Source organism: Odocoileus virginianus, chromosome 20 (assembly GCF_023699985.2).
Source record: "Odocoileus virginianus isolate 20LAN1187 ecotype Illinois chromosome 20, Ovbor_1.2, whole genome shotgun sequence".
NCBI lineage: Eukaryota > Metazoa > Chordata > Mammalia > Artiodactyla > Cervidae > Odocoileus > Odocoileus virginianus.
The window spans coordinates 41,833,671-41,854,798 of NC_069693.1; the positions used below are offsets into that span (position 1 = coordinate 41,833,671).

The 21,128-nt window shown below is 54.0% G+C and overlaps 1 protein-coding gene across 1 annotated transcript in view; it reads left to right on the plus strand.

Moving 5' to 3' along the window:
* The window catches only part of ZNF423 (zinc finger protein 423), a 343,209-nt gene that overhangs the window by 48,667 nt on the left and 273,414 nt on the right, over window positions 1-21,128 (plus strand). Inside the window, exon 2 of the mRNA XM_070451337.1 lies at window positions 8,865-8,924. Coding sequence (XP_070307438.1) covers window positions 8,865-8,924 — 60 coding nt within the window. The remainder of the gene's footprint in view (window positions 1-8,864; window positions 8,925-21,128) is intronic.

A 21,128-nucleotide genomic window follows, 5' to 3' on the forward strand; every position in this document is an offset into this window, starting at 1 on the left:
AAGTATTGACTCCTTAAACTGTAAAGAGTTATGATTGCCCCTACCCCTGGGACATCCCTATGGAATTACAGCATGTTTGGAAATGGTCATTACAGTTCATTCCTGGGAAAGGCTTGGGGCTTTTGGTATGAAGAAAGAGATGGTCTGTGTGTTGAAAATGAAATGAAAACACTAACGCACACATGCATACCCACATGCACACACACACCAGTTTGCAATAGCAGACTCAGTTTCCTCTTTGCTTTGTGTCTAAGATAAACCACATGTATAACAAGGTACTGATGTTTATTTGTAGTATGTTAGCACAGAGAAGTTGTTAAGGGGTCATAAAAAACTTGGTCTCTTACTTTACGGTGCTTCTCTTTAAACGAAAGTGGGAACCAGGCAAGAGAGTGGAATTCTGGTCTGCCCTGTCTTTTTTCCCCAGACTAAACTGAAGAGATCTGGGCGGGTGCTGTCTGGGGGTGCAGGGACCCAGGCTGATGCTCCCTCACCCGGGGGCCTTGGTGCCCACCTTCCTGTCCTTAGCACTCAACAGGCCGCTTCCACGCACCCTTTGTGTGGGATGTCGTCACGGCCCCTCTGTGCATGGCAGAGTGTGCTCTTGGCTTTGTCACCTTCCATCAGAGCTGGACAGCTGGTGGGTGAGAAGCCAGGCTCGCCACTGAAACAGGATGTGGGAGCCAGACCCCGTCATAAATTCACATTTATATGCTGTGTGTTTCTGGTTAACGAGACTGTGCAGGGGAGACTGTATGAAATGAAATATATATATATGAACAGGGACACCCACCTCAGGGAGAGGCGGGATTAAACATGAGGGCATCCTGGGGGGCCTGGGGCCCTCCGAGTGTTAAGGCCCCGCAGGCAGGACCCCAAAGGGAATTTACAGGAAACCTCCCCACCCTGAATGGATTTGCTGGGAGCTTAGACACGATAATCCTTTTTAGTGTTCTCGCTGTATGCCAGGCACCGGACTAAGCTCTTCACGTGTGTTATTTCACTTTGTCTTGAAAACAAATGGAATTTTATTACCCCTGCCTTAGGAATGGGGAACCAAGACAGAGGCAGAATCCAGGCCCTGGGGAGCAGGGGGGTCTGCCCTAGGCTGGCACATTCAACACTGACTTTGCAGGCTGGTCTCTGGAGGGTTCCAAAAGAGGAGTCATTCCAACCCCAACCTTCCCCATCAGCTGTGGCTTTTCAGGGAGGGCACAGAAGGCCTGGGAAGCTCAGGCCGTCAGTTACCGTGTACTCAGCACAGGCTGAGAGGCAGGTGGGTTGGCGGTAGTGTGTGAGCTTTGGGGCCACGTGAGATTTGGCTGCAAATCTGAGTTCTACTTCCATTGCTTGTATAATTTAGCTCAGTTTTTAGGAAAATCAGTTAGGTCCTGGTTTCTCCTTTGAGATGGACACCATCACCCTTTGTCTGGCCATTGGGAAGATTAAACATAAACATGAGAATGTGCATGAAGAGCATAAATGATTGTTGTTCCTAGTGTCACTGATACATTTCCTCTTGTGTCAAATGAGCTGGCGGATGGGAAGAAGAGGAGAGGAAGGGGGGTCTCCCTAATGGGACTGAGAGTATAGTTGGAAATAGTACCTTATGCTCTAGGGTCATTTTTCTTTGCTGGGCACCTTGATATTGGGCTCAGGACTATATGCTTTCTAAACACCTTCTTATTTTATGCTACCTTGCAGGTAGTTTATACACAGAGAGGTTCCTCCATATGCCGATGTCACACATCAATCCCTGCCAGATGGGGGTTTGATCCTGAGGCATCTTTTTTGGCAAACTGCTGCTGCATGATGAAGCTCACTGGAGGCCAGGGCCAGGGTAGTCAGGGAGAGGATCTTGAGGAAGTGGACAGTGGTGGTTATGTAGCCGGTGGTCAGGATGACCCTCGGAGCCTGGGCAAGAAGCTTGAAGCCCTGGGCCTGTAAAGCAGGATCCAAAGTAAGGCTGGGTAGGGCCAAGTGGAGCTGCTTTAGATTCCCCCAGGTTTATATTGCATTGGCCAAAAGGTTCTTTTGGGTTTTCCCATAAGATTGTACCAAAAACATGAATCAACTTTTTGGCCAACCCAATATATTTCTTTGCTTTGTTGTTGTTTAGTCACTCTTTGCGTCCCCATGGACTGCAGCACGTCAGGCTTCCCTATCCTTCAACATCTCCCGGGGTTTGCACAAACTTATGTCCTTTGAGCTGGTGATGCCATCCAACCATCTCATCCTCTGTCACCCCCTTCTCCTCCTGTCCTCAATCTTTCCCAGCATCAGGGTCTTTTCCATGAGTTGGCTCTTCGCAGCAGGTGGCCAAAGTATTGGAGCTTCAGCATCAGTCCCGCCAATGAATATTCAGGATTGATTTTCTCTGATTGACTGGTTTGCTCTCCTTGCAGTCCAAGGGACTCTCAAGAGTCTTCTCCAACACCACAGTTCCAAAGTATCAATTCTTTGACACTCATCCTTCTTTATGGTCCAGGTCTCACATCCATACATGACTTCTGGAAAAACCATAGCTATGATTATATGGACCTTTGTTGGCCAAGTGATCCCTCTGCTTTTTAAAAAATTATTTTATTTTATTTTTTGATACCTCTGCTGTTTAATAAGCTGTCTAGGTTGGTCATAGCTTTTCTTCCGAGGAGCAAGTGTCTGAATTTCACCATCTAGTGATTTTGGAACCCAAAAAAATAAAATCTGCCACGGTTTCCACTTTTTTCCCATCTATTTGCCATGAAGTGATGGGACTGGATGCGATGATCTTAGTTCTTTGAATGTTGAGTTTTAAGCCAGCTTTTTCATTCTCCTCTTTCACCTTCATCAAGAGCCTCTTTAGTTCCTCTTCTCTTTCTGCCATTAGAGCAGAAATAGATTGCTTTAAGTCCTAGACCTGTCCTCTTGGTGATGAGGTGCTCAGGTGGCCGGGGTGTGGACAGACTAATGAGAGGGTGCATAGAGTCTCAGCCCTTCTTGAGCCCTGGCTCCAAGTGAGTGCTCATGGAGGACAATGGCATCATTTGAAGTGTTAGGTTCTTCTCTTTTCGGCAAGTGGCCAGGGAATCATGAAGTTAAATAAATGGGTTTGTGATGTGGCCCTGTCACGAGATCTGGGCTCCTCTGAGGGTCTGAGCTTCGTGAGGGGGCTGGCGTTGGGGGCTCACGTGGCTTTACCTCTGGCTGCAAGGAGCCTGTACTATTCTGTCCCATGACGCCCCCAGCCCCATCCCCAGCCCCTCCCCGTTCCCATCCCCACTGGACAGGAACCTGGAGAGGGTGGGCCTACTGGCTGGGCTTGCTTGCCCCCAACCGTGGTCATTTTGCCCCAAGCCTCGTGCCCAAGCTGGCCATGGACTATGCTCTACAACAGCACATCTGTGTGAATTAGAAAAAAGGTCAGCTATGCCTTTGTGTCTGGAAAATCTCATGGACAGAGGAGCCTGGTGGGCTGCAGTCCATGGGGTCGCAAAGAGTTGGGCACGACTGAGCGACTAACACTTACTTATGCCTTTGGGTAAAAGCAAGGGGTCCCGCCTCCTCTGGGCATCCACAGCTCTGCACCAGGACACACTGCTTAGGGCACAGCTGCTGCTGCTGCTGACAAGTCGCTTCAGTTGTGTCCGACTCTGTGCGACCCCATAGACGGCAGCCCACGAGGCTCCCCCGTCCCTGGGATTCTCCAGGCAAGAACCCTGGAGTGGGTTGCCATTTCCTTCTCCAATGCATGAAAGTGAGAAGTGAAAGTGAAGTTGCTCAGTCGTGTCCGACTCTTCGCGACCCCATGGACTGCAGCCCACCAGGCTTCTCCGTCCATGGGATTTTCCAGGCTAGAGGACTGGAGTGGGGTGCCATTGCCTTCTCCGGCTTAGTGCACAGCCTGTGGGCTAAATTTCAACCCTCTCTCACCACCTCTGCTGGGCCCCTTGTGCAGTGCACAACTTGTACACCCACATACAGTAGTCTTTCCTGCTTTCCACTTTTTCGTTTGTTGAGTTTGTTTAGTATCAAGTCAGGAGTGATGCTCCATTTTATGTTTGATGAGGAGAGTCTGGGCTCTCAGCGTGTCCTTTACTTTCCGGGTCCCTGGCCTGCTGTGGGTGAGAGGGTCTCCCTAGGGATGATCGGAGGCTTCCATGTGCTCCTTGCCGGGGTCCCCACCTCTGCTGGGCAGGGATGCCTCTGGGGAGTCTTTGTCAGGCCAGGATGGGCCTGGCCCACCCTTCCCTAAGGATAAGATGGCCTTGGGGCCAAAGCCAGAAAGCGTGCAGAGGTCCCTTAGGACCCTGGAAACACCAGCCAGAGGTGAGGCCAGCTGAGAAGCCCCCTCGAATAAAATCTTTTTTTTTGGCAGGGGAGGGGCAGTTGTTCTAGATCTTTGTGATGAAAACTAAGGATCCTTTCCCCAGAAAAGTGCCCAGCTGTGTACATATCCAGAAACGTATATCCAGGGACAGGGCCTTCTCAGATCCTCAAGGACAGGCTGAGCAGCTGCCTGGTGTGGATCTGGGGGAGGGAAGGGAGCCTTCTGGGTTCTGCTGGCCCTGCTGGAGGCCTCTCTGGCCCTCGGATCAATGCCTCTCTGTCTGTCACTCATTCACCTCCCGACACTGCCTCAGTTTGCAACACTTGAACATTCTTGCCTCTTACCTGCGCCTTGTCTGTCAGCCCAGGTCCTGCCTGATTTTGAGCAATCCCACAGCCCTGCCCTGGTTCAACTGCCAGGGTGTTCACAGCCCCTCACCACAGCCCTTTGCCTCCCCTTTCTTTCCCCTTCCCCAGCTGCAGCTCCTCTGCATCTTCAAGGTAACGGGGAGCCCTGGGGAGAGGACCCTCCTCCCCAGGCCAGGACCAAGTGCCCCCTTAGCACCGCTTGCCCCTGCTGCTGGGTCCCTGAAGTCCAGAGGCCCAACACACAGGCTTTGGGTCTCCCTGGCATCTCATCGATGGTCACCAAGGTGCACAGAGGGCAGGCTATGGGTGCTCCCAGAGTAGGGGGGCTGTGGTCACTTATGAGCCTGCTGCTGAGCTGGGGAGACAGCGTCTGGTGGGGCTCACAGGTGTATACACCCACGGGGAGTCAGCCATCCACAACTTGTGACCCCAGAGCGGAGAGAGAACTTGGAATTTTGATTCCTCAGAAGCCCTGAGACAGCCTCAGAATCTTTCTTAACACACCCCAGGAACCATGGTGAATATTCTCTGTGCAGTCTTCTATGTGAGCATAAGCCCTGTACCTCCGTGCCTTGCATGCATACTTTGTCTTGGTTCCCCGCCGTGTGTACACACTTGCAGCTGTCCCCCCCCCCCCCCCCCCCCCGCTCTGTGTTCACACTGACTGTGTGCCCCCGCCCCATGTTTACACACTTGTCCCCCTTCCTCCACTCCCTTCGTGTACCCACTGGCCTTACGTGGACCCCCACCTGCTTGCAGATGCCCGTCACTGACAGGAGTGGGTCTCCTTGGGTTTCCCTTGAGACTGGGCAAGGCTGGGGGTGGGGGTGTGTTTTGGCCTTAGTGATGCCAAGTATCCTATAAATTAAAAAGTTAGAGTCTGGAGTCTGCGGAAGTCCCCAGAAAGCGCCAAGCTCCCCTCGCTGGCTGGGCCGCCCCTCTGGGTGTTGTGTGTACTGGACGCTGTGCTGATCAAATTTTCTCTGTGATGCTCACCCCTCGATGTTCATTGTGCTTCTCTAGTGGAATTCTGCTTTGGGGATGGCTCAGCCTCCCCTCCCCGCTCCCCCAGCAAGCGCCTGGCTCCAGCTGTAGGGCAGGCCTTCTTTCCTCTGTGCCTGCTGCCCCTGCCGGTTATCTTGTTGTTGAAGAGACTTGCCTGGGCAGAAGAGGCCAGCTGGAGGGGAGGAGAACCTTCTCACGTTCAGTCGGACAGTGCAGGGCCGCGTGATGGTGGTGGCGGCATTAGGCGTTACTTCTTCTCATCAAGAATCTATAGAGGACGGTGTATTTATACCTTCAAAAAGATGTGGGCCAGCAGTTTTCAGAAAGCGCGTTCATGCCCATGTCACTAGGCGAGTTGGCCTGTGGGCTCCTCGCTGGGAGGGATGTGGTTCTGGGGGTGCTGGTGTATGATGCGTCTGTTTACCCATAATGACGTTTGCCACTTTGAAACTCTCCAGCCAGGGCATCGGTCTGCTCTCCCCCTCTTCCCACCTCTGCAGGCTTATCGTCCCCAGAAGCAGAACCTTGAATCCTCCCAAGAGCTCCAAAAGAGCAGATGTTTTCTCCTTCTCCTTCCCATGAAGGTGGAAGTCAGATCTTAGGGAGGGAGGGATTGGGCATCTTGGGGACCTCCTCCAGTTCAGTGACTTGGGAGGTCACACTTCCCAACCAAGGAACACTGAGTCACCCAAACGTGGGACCTTCTGCCGTGATCCTGGGAGTACATTGAGGGCAAAGGAAGAGCTGGGAACCTTGCATTCATGTCTTGGAGCTTGTGATTGACAAGGTCTAGGGACCCAAGGCAGATAGTGTGAAAGTGTCCTATGAAATGGAACCATGGTGACCTTACACATTGGCAGCAGCCTCTTAATAGAAGCAATACCTATATTCCATTTTAAAGTGAGTAAACGATGAAATGTGAAGGAAACGGACGTTTAGGCGTAGCCGTGAAAACTGCTGCTCCCCTCGTGCACGGCCTGCTTCTGATCGTTCTAGCGTTATCCGCCTGTGTTTCGGAGACTGTTTGACTGCAGTCAGCCTAGCAAGTGATATCAGTTTTGTCTGAATCAAGGTCTTAATTCATATTTACAAAACTGCATTTTTGAAAACCCCACCCCAGCTGTAACTGGCTAAGTCAAACAACCCAGATCCCAATCCTGATGGTCTCTGCATTTCATTGTCTCAGATGCTAAGTTTCTCCTCTTAGGATGCAAATCTGAGAAGGAGGGCTCTTGGTTAGCAATCCTTTGCCTCTGCTCAGTGACGTGGATGTGCCCTCCTGGGCAAGCTGTTTCTAAAGCTTAAAAGAAAACCTGTCCTGAGAGGCTCTGTGGGGAGGGGGAAAAGATCAAGGGTAGAGGATAAAACAGGGGCAAGGCCATGCTGGGCTGGACTTGTTAATTCCAAGAGTTGTTCCGTCTCGGCACCAAACTTACCTGAGTGCTTGAGTCTCTGTTCCAGTGGATGACAGCTATCATCCCATGGAATCTTCCCAATAACCTGTGGCTTAGGTACCATTTTTGCCTCTGCTTTTGAGATGGGAGAACTGAAGCCTAGAGATTAAACAGTTTACTCACAGTCATATAGCTAGCTTCCCAGGTGGCACGAATGGTAAAGAATCCACCTGCCAATGCAGGAGACATAAGAGATGCAGGTTTGATTCCTGGGTCAAGAAGATCTCTTGGAGGAGGAAATGGCAACCCACTGCAGCATTCTGGCCTGGAAAATCCCAGGGACAGAAGAGCCTGGCGGGCTACAGTTCATAGGGTCGCAAAGAGTCAGATAGGACTGAAACGACTTAGTGTGCACGTATGTGTACAGCTAGTTCGAGGCAGGATTGGGCTTTGAATCCAGCATCTGACCACAAGCCAGCCTGCTTGTTCCTCCCCCAGGTTGACTGCCCTGCATACGTGTACCTGCCTTCTGAAGGGCGGGGTGGGCTGCTGCTTTCTAGTCCCCAGTTGCTAGGATTCTGGATAGGGTCCTCTGTGTCTCAGGTGGACACACGAGCAGCCTTCGAGATGGGGTCTCAGCCCCAACTCTGTACGGACTCTTTCTAGTGTAGGACCTCAGGCCCGCCTGTCACCTCTCAAAGTCTGATGACAGGGATTAAACACCCTGGGTGCAGGGCCTGGCTCATCGTGTGTGCCCATGGAGAGATGGCGACACTGCAAAGAGAACTGGGTGGGACGTGGTGGCTTCGGCATGCACATGTGCAGAACTTCAGAGCCCGTTAAATCTGAAAAACACTGCGTATGCACATTTTTGGCTTAAACAGAGTTCCATTTTACAAAGTCCATAACCCAGCTTTAATATTATTACATGCCCCAGACTGGGATTAATTCCAGGATAAGAGTTTTATTATGCTGTATAGAATTTCTCCCGTGTTCTCCTAGTGTATGGCCAGCACCTCCAGCCGCCTGGTTTCACACATCGGGACGTGGGGTGGTGGGGACACTCCGTCCCTCCCCAGCTCAGTTCTGTGGGCTTGGGGTAGAGTGGAGAGGTGAGTTGCATTGTGCTGTCACTGGCCCAGGACTGCTGACCACGGGAGAATCGACTCCAGCATGTCCTGAGTGTCTGTGGGTCAGCTCTCAGTGTAGGGGATAGCACCCGAAGCTTTGCCAACCTCTGAGAGTGACTTGTTTGTTTCTTGGAATAATCGAGAAAGCGTTCACATCTCAGTGGTGATCTGAGGGGTTCTTGGTAGGAGGTCAGTATCTGGAGGACCAGGGAGAGGTCTGGGTCTTCACTCTACTCCTGTGAGGGGCAACTGGCTTTATCTCCAGTGGATACTCTGATTATAGGTAGTAATGGCCTGTAGCTCTGTGTAGACAAAGAATCTGATTCTGCATCTGATTTGAGGCAGTGCTGTGATGGATTTGTAATGTCTGCTAGGGCACAAGGATGGGGAAACCATACAGATACGGCACTTATTTGCGGTTTAGGTTTTGTTCTGAGTATTTTACATCTCTGTGAAACCAACAAAAGTCTCTTTGTAGACTTGATCCTTTCACCCTTGATCATGGGCATCATAGGGACTCCCTAGGGAGTCCTCCAAACGATCCTTCCTCCTTGCATGTGTCCTGCACACACAACCCCCACCCCCGCCCCGCCCCGCCACCAATGACCTATTTGCACAACTTCAAAACTCACAGGTCTGTCTCTGTTGTCTCTTTCAGTTGAAGAGGGGGAGGCCTCGGACTTCTCGCTGGCCTGGGATTCCTCCGTGACAGCATCAGGTAAATGCCCAGGGGCGGGTGGGAAACGTGGTGGGGTCCTGGGGGGCTGGCTCAGGAAACTCAGAAAGCCACCCAGCTGGTTATGGAAGTCATATTCTTCCCGTCACATTCCTGTCTCCAGTCCAGATTACCCCGTGCAACGTGATTTTTATATCAGTTCCATATGGTCAATAAAATCTATTGCATACGGAGACTAATATGCCCTTATTCCCCTGGGGGCCATGTTCCCCTCTTGTGGGCACATTCGGTTGGTCCACCACACCCCCACTACGCAGGCTCTGAAGCTCTCTGCCATGGGCGTCGCTGCACATTCATTCCAGCCTAATTGCATAAAAGCCGCTCTAATAGGACCTTTAAACTCCAATCGAAATCAGAATTCCTTTATTTGCCTTCCTGGAAGGGGTCGCATCGTATTCTCAGGCGGGCAGACCCGAGCCCACACCTCCAGGGGGAGGTAAGAAGGAGCGTTCAGGGTTGTGGGGGGCATGGCCGTTGGAGGGTGATGGGGGTGACTCGGCCGTCAGGGGACTTGGGTTTTCCCGCTCAGTTCTGCCCTTGCCTAAGTGCCTTCTGGTGCCTCAGTTTCCCCAGCTATAAAAAGAGGTGGATGAATGAGGTTTTGTCTCCCTATAAAGTTCTAGAATCTGGAGCTGCCCATGGAGCTTGGGATTGGAGCTGGCTTGGGGTCTTTGGGAGCTCCAGAATGGAGGGCACCGCTCTCCCATTTGCTGGGCAAGTTGTCAGCCTCTGTTGACAGGAGGGCCCTTGTTCCCAGTCCAGCAGGCCCCAGACTCTCCTGCCTTGTCCCCTGTCCCGGGATCCTGACCAGCCGTCTCCAGTTCCGTGGGGGAGAACCGTGGGCCTGAGAAGACCTGTGAGGGAGCCATCTCGTTCAGCCCGCTTCTCTTTTAGGTGTGGAAATTGAGGCAAGGAGGGAGGTATGCTCTGGGTCAGTCGTTCCAGAAACGAGGTGTTAGGTGTCAGACATACCAACACTTAACACTTGAATGGTAACACATCGAATTTGTGATTTTATGGCTGTGTGTGATTTAAGGCGATGCGGAAGTCATTAAAGTGAGAAAATTGTATTGACAAAGTTTTTAAGTAATAAGGCTTGGATTCAGGAAAAAATCATGAAGATGGTTCCCAGGTGACTGAAATCTGGGGAATGCTGGTACAGACTGAGCTGAGGGCAAGTGGGGAGCCAGTACTTGAAACCAGGTTCCTGGGCTCCTGGTCCAGGGCCCTCTGCAGCGGGACCTGTGCCCCGTGGAAAGTCGGAAGGGTCCTGGTTGGGTCCTGGCTGACTCAGGTTTGGGCACTTCGGTGTCCGCAGGTGCCTGGTCCTTGGTGACAGGGGCTCCCTCCAGGGCAGGGGCCTTGTATGAAGCCAGGTTGGGGAGGTGCTCAGATTCTCAGGAGGAGAGCCCTGAGTTAGGACAGGCCTTGGGGTCCACACTGTAGGTAGGATAGGGGGAGGTTCTGTGTGACCCATGCCCTCTCTCTTTCTGTGTAGTTGAGATACATTCCCCATGGTTGGAGGAACACAGCGAGGTTGTGAAACTCCACGTCTCATCCAGGTGTCCTGACGGATGTGGGGGTGCATGTGCTCAGGCTTGCAGCCAGCTCTGATGAGGGTCCCCGCTGTGCTCCAAACCCCACACTAGAAAAGCGCCCAGCCTGGTCATGTCCATATAAGGTCCTCCCTCCTGGCTGTTCTCCCAGTGGTGCCGGCGGCGATGAGGACTGACCAGGACAGCAGCAGGATGCAGGAGGGCGCCGACTGTGGTGGGTGGGGAGATCTGTGCAGGGGGTGTCAGGGCCCGGGTGCATCTCCCGGGCTGGCCTGTAGAAGGCAGGGGTGACGCCGAGGGGCTGTGTAGGGGCCTGGGGTCCACGACGCTCTGATGCTACAGGGGAACGACCAGCCTTAGGGCCTTCGGGTGCTCTTGGGAGTGGTGAAGGTCGAGCGCTTTGCAAGTTTCCAGCCAAGAGCTGAGCGCACCCTACATGCGCAGGCAGGGGGAGGTGCGTGACATCTCGTGAGTCCCTCCGGCCCTCAGGGACTCCCTGGTGCCGGTCAGCTTTCGTCTGCTCGGAGGTGGGAAAGGGAGGGCCGAGCATCCCGGGCACTGGATAATCCATAGCCGGGCAATGGATTGTTCTGTTTCCTTTGGCCCGATTCTGATTATTTCTTTTTGACAGTGCATGCATGTGATAGATTTTCTTTCCCAGTCCTCTTGGACTCGAGCTATTAAAGTCAGCTTGTATTCCCTGAGCACAGGACTTGTGAGATGGCGCACATCCCGGGTGGCAGGATGAGGCCGGTGGGGGAGGCAGTCCTGGACGTAGAGCCTGGTGTTTCGTGAGCACATACTTGGTCTGTGCCAGGACACGGAGCAAACGTTTTACCCCCCAGGGTCTCACTGAGCCATCATGACAAGCCTGGGAGGTGGGTGGTGTTTCCAGCAGCAAGTCCACAGCTTCTCCGTGGGCTGGTTCGGGGCTGCCATCTGGTAGAGGACGGGGCCAAAGGCCTGGCTGAAGCTGCTTTAGAATAACGCTTCTCATTAAGCTGAGAAAATGTCACTTGGCTGCATCAGAGAATGGGGGCAGGTGCCAAAGAAGATTATGGGGGAGCAAAGCCTCCCCAAGCCACCCTTGGCACCGTCACTGGGAGCTGCCGTCCTCATTTGGTGGATGAGGGAAGGAGGCTTGGAATGGTGCGGTCGCAGTCCTGCCGTCCCCAGCCATGATGCTGCCGAGCAGCGACTTGAACCCAAGTCCTCCTGCCCCCAGAGCCTGGGCTGTAACCTCTGCGCTGCCTGCCCCTGGGAAGTGGACAGCTGAGCAGAGACCTGAGGCCTCGTGGGGGCTTTACGGTGGTCCCTGGAGGCAGAGGGCCCAAGGGTAGCCATGGAGGGCCTTTTGGCTCATCAGACCGGAGGAACGCAGGGTGAGGTGAAGAGGGAGGCAGAGAGCATCCTACTGGGAGTGCAGAGCTGTGAACGTGGGCAGCTCCTCCTCCTCTCCCCGGGGTGCCAGCATCCCCCTGCCCGCTTTTCCTGGCTCCGGGAGCGTGATGGAGAGCTGCAATAAAGAAGCAGGAGGCACAGTAGCCTCTGCTGCCCGTGGGGACCACGTGGCCACTGCCCCCAGGAGCAGCCTGGCTTGCTCTGCTTGCGCCCTTGAGTCGGGGCCCTGGCAGTGATGGAGAGCCCTGCCTGGCAGGGAGGGGAGCAGGGTAAGTGGCTCCCAGCAGTTCTCCCTTCCGGCCAGGGCGTCACGGGAGGAGGGGGCCCGCCCTTGCCTCTCTGAAGGCAAAGATGGGGCTGCTGGTGGCAGAACCTGGGGGAAGGAGACTGTGTTCAGAGCTGAGGTATGGGGTGCCTGGTGGCTGTGGGGTTTTAACTAATTTCCCATTGCGTCCTGTTTTCCTGATCCATAAAAAGGAGGATGAAGGGACAGTGTCTTGTGTGCGTGCTGTCACTTCAGTCGTGTCCGACTCTGTGCAACGCTATGGACTGTAGCCTACCAGGCTCCTCTGTCCATAGGATTCTCCAGGCAAGAGTACTGGAGTGGGTTGCCATGCCCTCCTCCAGGGGATCTCCTCGACCCAGGGATTGAACCCTTGTCTCTTATGTTCCCTGCATTGGCAGGCAGGTTCTTTACCACCAGCACCACCTGGGAAGCCCCAAGCATCCAGTGGAAGGAAGTGTAGATTCTCTTCCCAAATGCACAGAGCATTGTGCATGTGATTTCGGGGGTGGGGTCACAGATTACTCGCAAGCTCTTCTTCCTACCTTGCCAGGCCATGAGTTCAAACTCCTTAGAGAAGTGTGAGAGTCCTTTGTGAAAGCCCACAAGGGTCCCAAGCTCACAGGCCCACCTGGGGCAGGCTGGTGGCACAGGTGAGCGGGCAGGGAAGCGGCGCTGTGCACTGCACCCCAGGCCTTGCCACTGGGACAGCCGTACCTCAGTGCCAGCTGATTGTGGCAGGGCACTGGGGCCCAGAATCCCCACGTCATCTGAGTTTTAAAAAGAGAAGCCAGAGAGCTGGATTTTTTATGTGGTGTTCTTAGATTAAAAAATTAACAACTCTTTTTAAAGCAGCTCATATTGAGATATGAGGGTTCCAGTGTTTTCCACATCCTCATTAATACATGTAATTTTCCTTCTTTGGTGGATTCTAGATTTCCTAGATATGAAATGTGATCTCATTTTGGTCAATCGGTATATTTGAAAAAACACTGCTTAGGCCAAAATATGTCCCTCTGCCAGCTGATTTCATTCTGGCCACCATTAGAAGGTTGCCAAGTGCATCTCTACCCAGGGGCCACTTTCCAGGCCTCTCTGCGCCCCACCGCCTGCCTCCAGCTCAGCTCAGTGGGGGAGGTCCTTCCTCCCTCAATGCTTTTCTCTCTTCCCCCAGGCCCTTTGGAATGAACCATCTGAGTGGCGGGCACCAGGATGGTAGTAATGTGGGGTTTCAGGGAAGCAGCCCAACCATGCTCAGCTTTGCCTGAGCTGGGAGACGAAGGGGCTCATCTTTGTGTAACTGCCTCACCGGAACCCCCCCACCCCCCTCGCCTCCCTGGACCAAGTTTCAGGGCAGGCTGGGCTTCCTTCCAGCATGGCTGCCTGGAACCAAGCTGGGGATGGAGCGTGAGGAGGGTCTGGGGCTGTCTGGTGATGGAAAGCAGTTCATTTGTAGACAAACACTCACTGTCAGTGCCTGGACAGGTTAGTCAGCTTTATTTCTGGCATGATGACACACACACTTGCGGTTGGAGAGAAACATTCAGTATAATCGATTGTGTGTGAATGGCCCAACAGCCTGAGACCTTCCTGGTGAGATCAGAGTTTCAGGCCTTCCTGCCCCATTGTAGTCTCATCGTCCTGGTTAATGAAACCATCAGTCCCATGTAGGAGTCGCTTCTAGGAGCCAGTTCTCCTTCTCAGTGCCTTTCACATACAGAAACTGAGGCACATGGACGCTAGTGACTTGCTTCAACGTCACACAGCTAGGAAGGGGCAGAGCTGGGATCTGAACCCAGACAGATGGCGCAGTCATTAAAGAACCTGCCCTGCCAATGCAGGTGATGCAAGAGATGTGGGTTCGATCCCTGGGTTGGGAAGATCCCCTGGAGGAGGAAATGGCAACCCACTCCAGTATTTCTCCAGCCTGAGAAATCCCATGGACAGAGAAACCTGGTGGGCTATATAGTCCATGGGGTCACAAAGAGTCGGACACGGCTGAGCGTGCATGCACACACAGCTCTGGCATGACTGTGGCACCTAAATTGTAAATGGTAGGCCTGCCTTTGAGATTGTTGGTCCAGGCTTTGTGTCAGAGGGGAGCCAGAGGTTCAGGCCTGGGGTCAGCTCAGTGCTCAGGTCCCTCCTGGGTCCCTGGGAGTCTAATGAGGGCCAGGCCTCCTGGATCGCTGCCGAAAGGGAGAGGAGGTGCCTGTTTAGAAGTCCTTGAGCACACTTCCCATCTTCAAAGGCCAGATCTGGGAAACACTGTGGGTCAGGCTCTCCATAGAGACTCCCACCCCCTGACCCCAGCCCACCTGCCTCTAGGCCCCCTGGGTGTTGGGTGTATGTGCGGTTTCCGGTGGGTCGGTGGGTCAGTGTTCAGGCTGCAGGGTCTGAGACCTGTTCGGGGGTGGGGGGAAGATTAGAGTGGCATCTGGGTGTCCGGGGCCTGGGGGCCCCTTGGGGAGGGAGGCTGGAAGCCTTTCCTTTAATCTGACTCCGGTAAGCTGCGGGGTGGGGGAGTGGTCAGTGCCCCCATCATGGACAAAGTTGGCAGCCCCCTCACCCACTGCGGTCCTTTACCTCCACGTTTCGACCAGTGAACTTGACGGACATGTCTGGAAGACTGGACCTTTCGCTTCAGGGAGTCCGAGGTCCCTCGCAGCCCAGCCTGCTCCTCTAAACCTTCTCAGGGCTTCCTTCCCACCCCGCCGGTGTTGTCCTAGAGCATGTATTTATTATTTCAACTACTTCATGGAGACTCCACCCACCACTCCGTGCTTCTGCACACTTGCTGTTTACATTTCTCTTGGCCCGCTTTCCAGCTCCATCCTTTCTCTCGAGATGAAGTGCAGGCTGAATGCACCGGTGGGTTCCGGGTATCCCCTCTGAGTCCTGAGCTTCTTGGAGACGTCTAGATCCACAAACTCTGCCCTCAGTCACCACATCGGGGTCTCTGGGAGGATGGGCATTCATTGCCTCAACTGCCTCTCCCCGCTGCACACTTGAACCGCGTCAGTTTTGGACTCATGAACAATGCTCTTACCAGCGTCTTTGTGTCGGTGGACTTTTTCCCCCTTGGAGTTTTTCTTAGGGGCTCCCAGGACATTTTGACTTCAGATCAAGGCTGGGGAGACTGTCTCCCTCTCTCCTCTCCTCTCCCCCAGGGTTCCCTCGCCCTGAATTTTCTCCTGAGTGACGGCCTTAGTCTGGCTCATCGGTGAGGGTATCCCCACTCCTCTCTCCGCGATCCTGGGGCTGACAAAGGAAGCTGCCAGATGCCCCTTGACTCCCGGCTGGCTTGGCTGGTGCTGCCCACCTCCTGCGCTTGAGCCCCCAAGCCAGTCATTCCTCCACAAGGACCAGGGGACATTTTAAAGGAGCAGGAAAGTCCTAAATAGATGGAGAATTTCCTAGCATTTTAAAGACTTATGAAATGCGTTTTTATATGGGGCCAGCTGGGGAGTTTCTCATTAGCTCTGCTGGGGCGTCTGTGGGGAGTTGAGCTGAGTGGAGCCAGGCAGGCGGGGTAGGAAGATGCGGTGGCCCCGAGCTCACCGGGGGAGCGCGGCAGGCATGCGCCGACTGGTCTGTACCGTGGACCCCCGGCCAGGCGGGCCTTTGTTAGCGCTGCTTCCCCCAGCTCAGGAGGCCTCGGAGACCTTCAGGTGGTGACTGGAGCTGAGAGGTGGCCACTCTGTTACCATGGTGAGCAGTCCTCGAGGTAGGGCATCTGTGCCCCGAGTGCACACGGAGGCATGCACTTGTGTGTGTGTGTGTGGTGTGTGTGCGAGTGTGCCCAGGTGCCTCGGCCCTGACTCAGACTCTTGGGGGCCCTGTGGCCTCTCTGCACCCCTCTGTGCTGCGTGTTGGGCTCCTGGGGCTGACTTGGCCCAGCTCTCCGAGGGGATGTGGTGTTTCCTGCCCACCCTTTCCTCTGGCTCTGGACCAGCCGGGGGCCCCGCTGGGCTGCACTGTACGTTGCTTCCTCTGTGCCATGTCTGCCATGCACATGTGCGTGCACGTGTATGCTGGTGCCCGGGGTACGTGCAAGGGAGTGAGTGAGTGAGTGAGTGTGTGTGTGTGTGGTGTGTCTCTCTCCTGACTCTTTTTTTCTCTCCCGCATGGCGTGACTGATGGCTTCGCTGGAAGGAGGTTTGTCTTGCTGAGTTCACCTCCAAGGAACTTGGAGCTTCCTCGGAGGCAGGGCCTCCATGTCACTTGTCCTGTACCCACAGGCTGGCACACAGCAGCTGCTCTGCCCTTGTACCCTTGCTCCCTGCAGTGAGGTTGCAGGCTCCCAGCTCTGCTGACTGGGGACTCTCCACTCCACGAGCCCAGGGTGTCTGCCCTCTCCTCTCCTGGGGCTCTGGAGTTTTTCACAGGCACCAATGATGAGGACTATCCTGACGGGGGGCTGGTCCTCCTTTATCCAACCTTGGGTGCTCCCTAGGGTCTGGGCCCCCAGTGATGGATGGTGGAAATCAGCAGTTATTTTGGTGACTTGAAGCCTGGCTATACACCAGGGCCACAGTCGGGCGTGTACGTGGGTGTGGGCCCCCGGGGGTGATGATGAGGTTGTTCCTCAGGATTTGGGGGAGGTCTGTCCGTGGTTTCCAGGCGTGGTTTACAATGTCTCTGCTCAAACTTGACCATGTAGGCAAATTTGGTGATCTTGTTAAAACTCAGATGCTGACTCAGCCGTTCTGGGAGGGGTCTGAGATTCTGCATTTTAAGCCAGCTCCAGAGTGATGTTGATGGCCCACCCACTACCTGGCGTAGTGAGGGTTTCGAGGGTTTGATGAGTTAAGCCCTCTCACCCACTCCCCTTGACTCTTGTTCTGGCCGGGGCCTCCTTCAAAGCTCAGTCTACGTGACGCCTCCTCCAGGAGGCCACCACGACTGCACTGCCATAATTAACGTGCCTGCCCCTGAGTCTCGGGGGCTGCCCGGATCCTGGTCCTCACTGCCGTCTGCTTGGTGATGACGTTCCTCCTGTATGTGCCTGGTTCCCTTGCTGTTCTGCTCACTCCCTCAGGCAGTGACCATGTCTGATTCTCTGTCCTCCCAGAGCCAGGCTCTGGCTCGGTCACTGACAGTTGCCGAGCAAGTGTTTGCAAGGTGAAGCACTTCACTTCTGCCTTTTTAACTGTATTTTCCCTTGGCAGTACAGGGCCAGGTTGTTGTTCCCTTTGTTAAGAGCAAGAATTGGGTTTGAGGTTGAAGATACTACTTGTGTGACCTTGAGGAAGTTGCTTAAGCTCTCTGTGCTGTCCATGTCCTCATCTGAAATGGGGATGCTTATCCCGCTTCCTGGGACCATTGCGTGGACGAGATGAGGGTATGCACGGAGCTTAGCCATAGCCCGCAAGGGTGGCAGCTGGTGCTCTCCCCTCTTACTCTCGGTGATATATCGATAGCACATTGAGGGAAGCTTGGCTTGGAGCTCAGCTCCGAGCCTTGATCTGTGCGGGCCACAGAAGGCTCCGACAGGCCCCTCCCTTCCTCCTTTTCCTTGTCTCGATTGGCAATCTCTAGGCGTCGCCGCAGTGGGCAGGGTGCGCACGCCTTCACCCCCATGCAGGGATGGGGTGGGACTGAGCCCTTGAGGAACCATCCTTTCTCACGCTGACCTTGGATGGTGGGGCGCTGCCTGTTTCCCCTGTGGAGAAGGCCGGGGTGGGGTTGGGGTTGGCAGGGGGGTAGTGGGCAGGGTCTGAAAGTCAGAGGCTCTGAGGCTATCATATGATCAAGCTCCTTCCCTGGGTGGGGCTTGATGCGCCCACCGTGCGGCCATGGGTCGGTGCCCGGTAGGAAATGGCCAAGGTCAACCCAGTTGTGCAGCTTGGCTGGTCCTGGCTTCCCGGGCGGGCACTCTACAGGGCCCAGCTTCTGGGATGGGCATGTTTAGCACCGCGTCAGTCACAGTCCTGTTGTGGGCTGTGGGAGGCCCACAGGGGTTAGGCGGTTGTCGTCTCTGCTGATCCTCTCTTAACTTCTTGAGCATGAGACACGTGTGGGTACGTGCGTATGTTCTCTCTCCCTTGCTCCATGCATGTTAGGTTGAGCCTGGCTGACTGATGCCTTTCTGGTTCAACAAACCCATTATTTTGCCCACACTGATAGATGATACCTTTCTTGCTACTGTGCTTGGTTGCTTCAACTGATGGCTGCTGGCTGTTCTCAGTAGTAGTGAGCACATCAGACTGATCCTGAATCCAGTAAAAAGGAGACAGTTTTCCTTCTGCTCTTCTATTTCTCTGGGCTAAATGCTTTGCAAACCATGCAAGGTTATGAAGGCAAGGGTAGTGCCTGCTTTGCTCACCGTTATATTATCAGTAACCATAATTATAAGCAACTGTAATAACAATAACCATTAAAAAAAACCAACCATCTAGTGAGCATTTGCTGGGGCCAGGCAGGGGCCATGTACCTGACATGCATCTTTCATTTAACCCTCTTAACCATAGGTGGTAGAAAGTAGTATCATGCCCATCTCACGGATGAGCCGCTGAGGCTCAGAGAGGTTGAGAAATGGGTCCAGGCTTTCACAGCTGATCCGGGCCAGGGCAGGATTTGAACCTGGGTTGTTTTGTCTGAGTCCAGGGTCTGCTCCTCTGTAGTTACTAGTTCACAGTGACTAGGACCCAGTGTAGATGGAAGGCATCTTTGTCGGGGGGGACATCCCCAAGGATGTGCTAAGAACCCTAGAGGTCATGGTAGTGACACATACTTCCAGGGTCAGTGTGGGGGTGATGACTGCTGATGGACACAAGCCCGGGAATGCTCTTCAACAGTGATGTGTAACAGTGACAAGTCATTTTGCCTGCGTGCACACACACTCATATACACTTGTTCACAAACAAGCACACCGTGCCTACACATTCTAGACACACGTACATACCCACTTCCACATACAGTGCACACACATACACATACAGTGCACATATATAGACATTCACATATTCCTCCATACCTCACATGCTCACACATGCACTCAAGTGCAGATGTGCACACCCCTGTTTATGCATGCTCATGTGCACACACACAGGGCACATATGTACACGCTTCCACACATGAGCACATACACAGACACGCACACACAGGCATCACACACCCATCCACAGCCCTAGGCTTGCGGATGAGCAGAAAGAGCTGCTTCCAGGATCTCTTTTCAAAGAGAAGGGCAGTTCTCCCCACCCTAGGAGGCCCCCGAGATGTCCAGGTCACCCCGTGACTCTCACTCTGCTTTTCCTTTGTTGTACACTCAGGGTTTCAGACATTCTTTCCGACCAAAGATCCACACCCCTGCTGTTGGGCCCGGCGCCGGGCAGACCCGGGTGCGGACAGAGACCCCAGTGGCCATCTGTCCGCGTGCCTGGCCCGGCCTGCTTTGGCCCACGTGTGCTCCACCCCTAACTTGGACATGACTTCATTTCAACTCTGCACCTGCCACTTTAAGAGCCCAGGGCCGGGTGGGCCTGTCCCCAGGGTCGGGCTGGGGGAGGCTGGACAGCTGCAGGTTGGGGGAAGCTTTGTTAGCTCCCAGGGGCCTCCCGGAGCCCGGGCTAGGCTGGGGAAACTGCAACAAAGGCCGACAATGGCCTCCTTCCCTCCCCGGGCGGCCTCGGAGCTGGGCCTGGCTGGGCGGCCTCTGGGGGCCCCTGTTATTTCCTGTGCTGGCTCTGGGGCTCCTGGCCAGCCGCAGTGGGCAGGAAGCGGGGCTGGGCATCTCCTCCCCACCCGCTGGGCTGGCTCTCTCAGACCAGAGGAGCTGCTGCTGTGAGCCGGGATAGTGCAGGCCCTCCTGCCCTGCCATCCTCTGCTCGGGCCTGCTTGGAGGCCAACCCTGCTCGTGTCTGCCCAGACTTCCCCGGATGGGAAATCCGAGCCCATCCCCGCTGCCCCGTCCCTGCTGCAGACCCCACATGCTCCACCATCTGCCCCCCAGCCTTTGTGGTTGCAGTGCTGGCCCCACAGAACTGAAGATCAGGGTGGGGCTGGGAACACTGGGTTGGTTAATGCTGAGTTCATCTGGGATTGTGTTAGAAGGAAGCTTAGATTTAGTATTAGGGTTAAAGTTAAGTAGTTGACTTAGTATTAGGGTTAAAGTGAGCTTTACCAGCCCTCAAGGCCAGAAAGAGGAGTTTTGCATGGGGTTGAAACAAACAGACCTTTGCTTCAATCCTGGCTTCACCACCAATGTGTTTATCACCTAATTATCAAGGGTCTACCTGTTCTATCTCTGCCACAGACATGCAGTGGTGACCTGCCCTCCAGGCTCATATTCTAGAATGAAGAGTCTGGGGGCCGGTGAACACACACAGCGACACTCCTGGCTTCTTAGCTGTGAGTATGGACTTGACTCAATCATTCACCTCCCCAGGGCTTTGTAAAGTGGGGAGACTGAAGCCCCACCTTTTGACATTGCTATATGAATGAGTGAGGGCAAAGATGTGTGTTCAGAGTGCCTGACACATAGCAAGCATCCAACAAACACCAACTCTGGTGATAATGTTTTTTTCGGCTGTGCCGCATGGCATGCGGGATCTTAGTTCCCTGATAGGAGTTGAACCTGTGTCCCCTGCATTGGAAGAGCAGAGTCTTAACCACTGGACCCCCAGGGTAGTCCCAAAATAGGAGTTAGTTATCATACTAAAAAGCAGAGACATTACTTTGCCAACAAAGGCCCATCTAGTCAAGGCTATGGTTTTTCCAGTGGTCATGTATGGATGTGAGAGTTGGACTATAAAGAAAGCTGAGCACCGAAGAATCGATGCTTTTGAACTGTGGTGTTGGAGAAGACTCTGGAGAGTCCCTTGGACTGCGAGGAGATCCAACCAGTCCATCCTAAAGGAAATCAGTCCTGGGTGTTAATTGGAAGGACTGATGTTGAAGCTGAAATTCCAATACTTTGGCCACCTGATGCGAAGAGCTGATTCA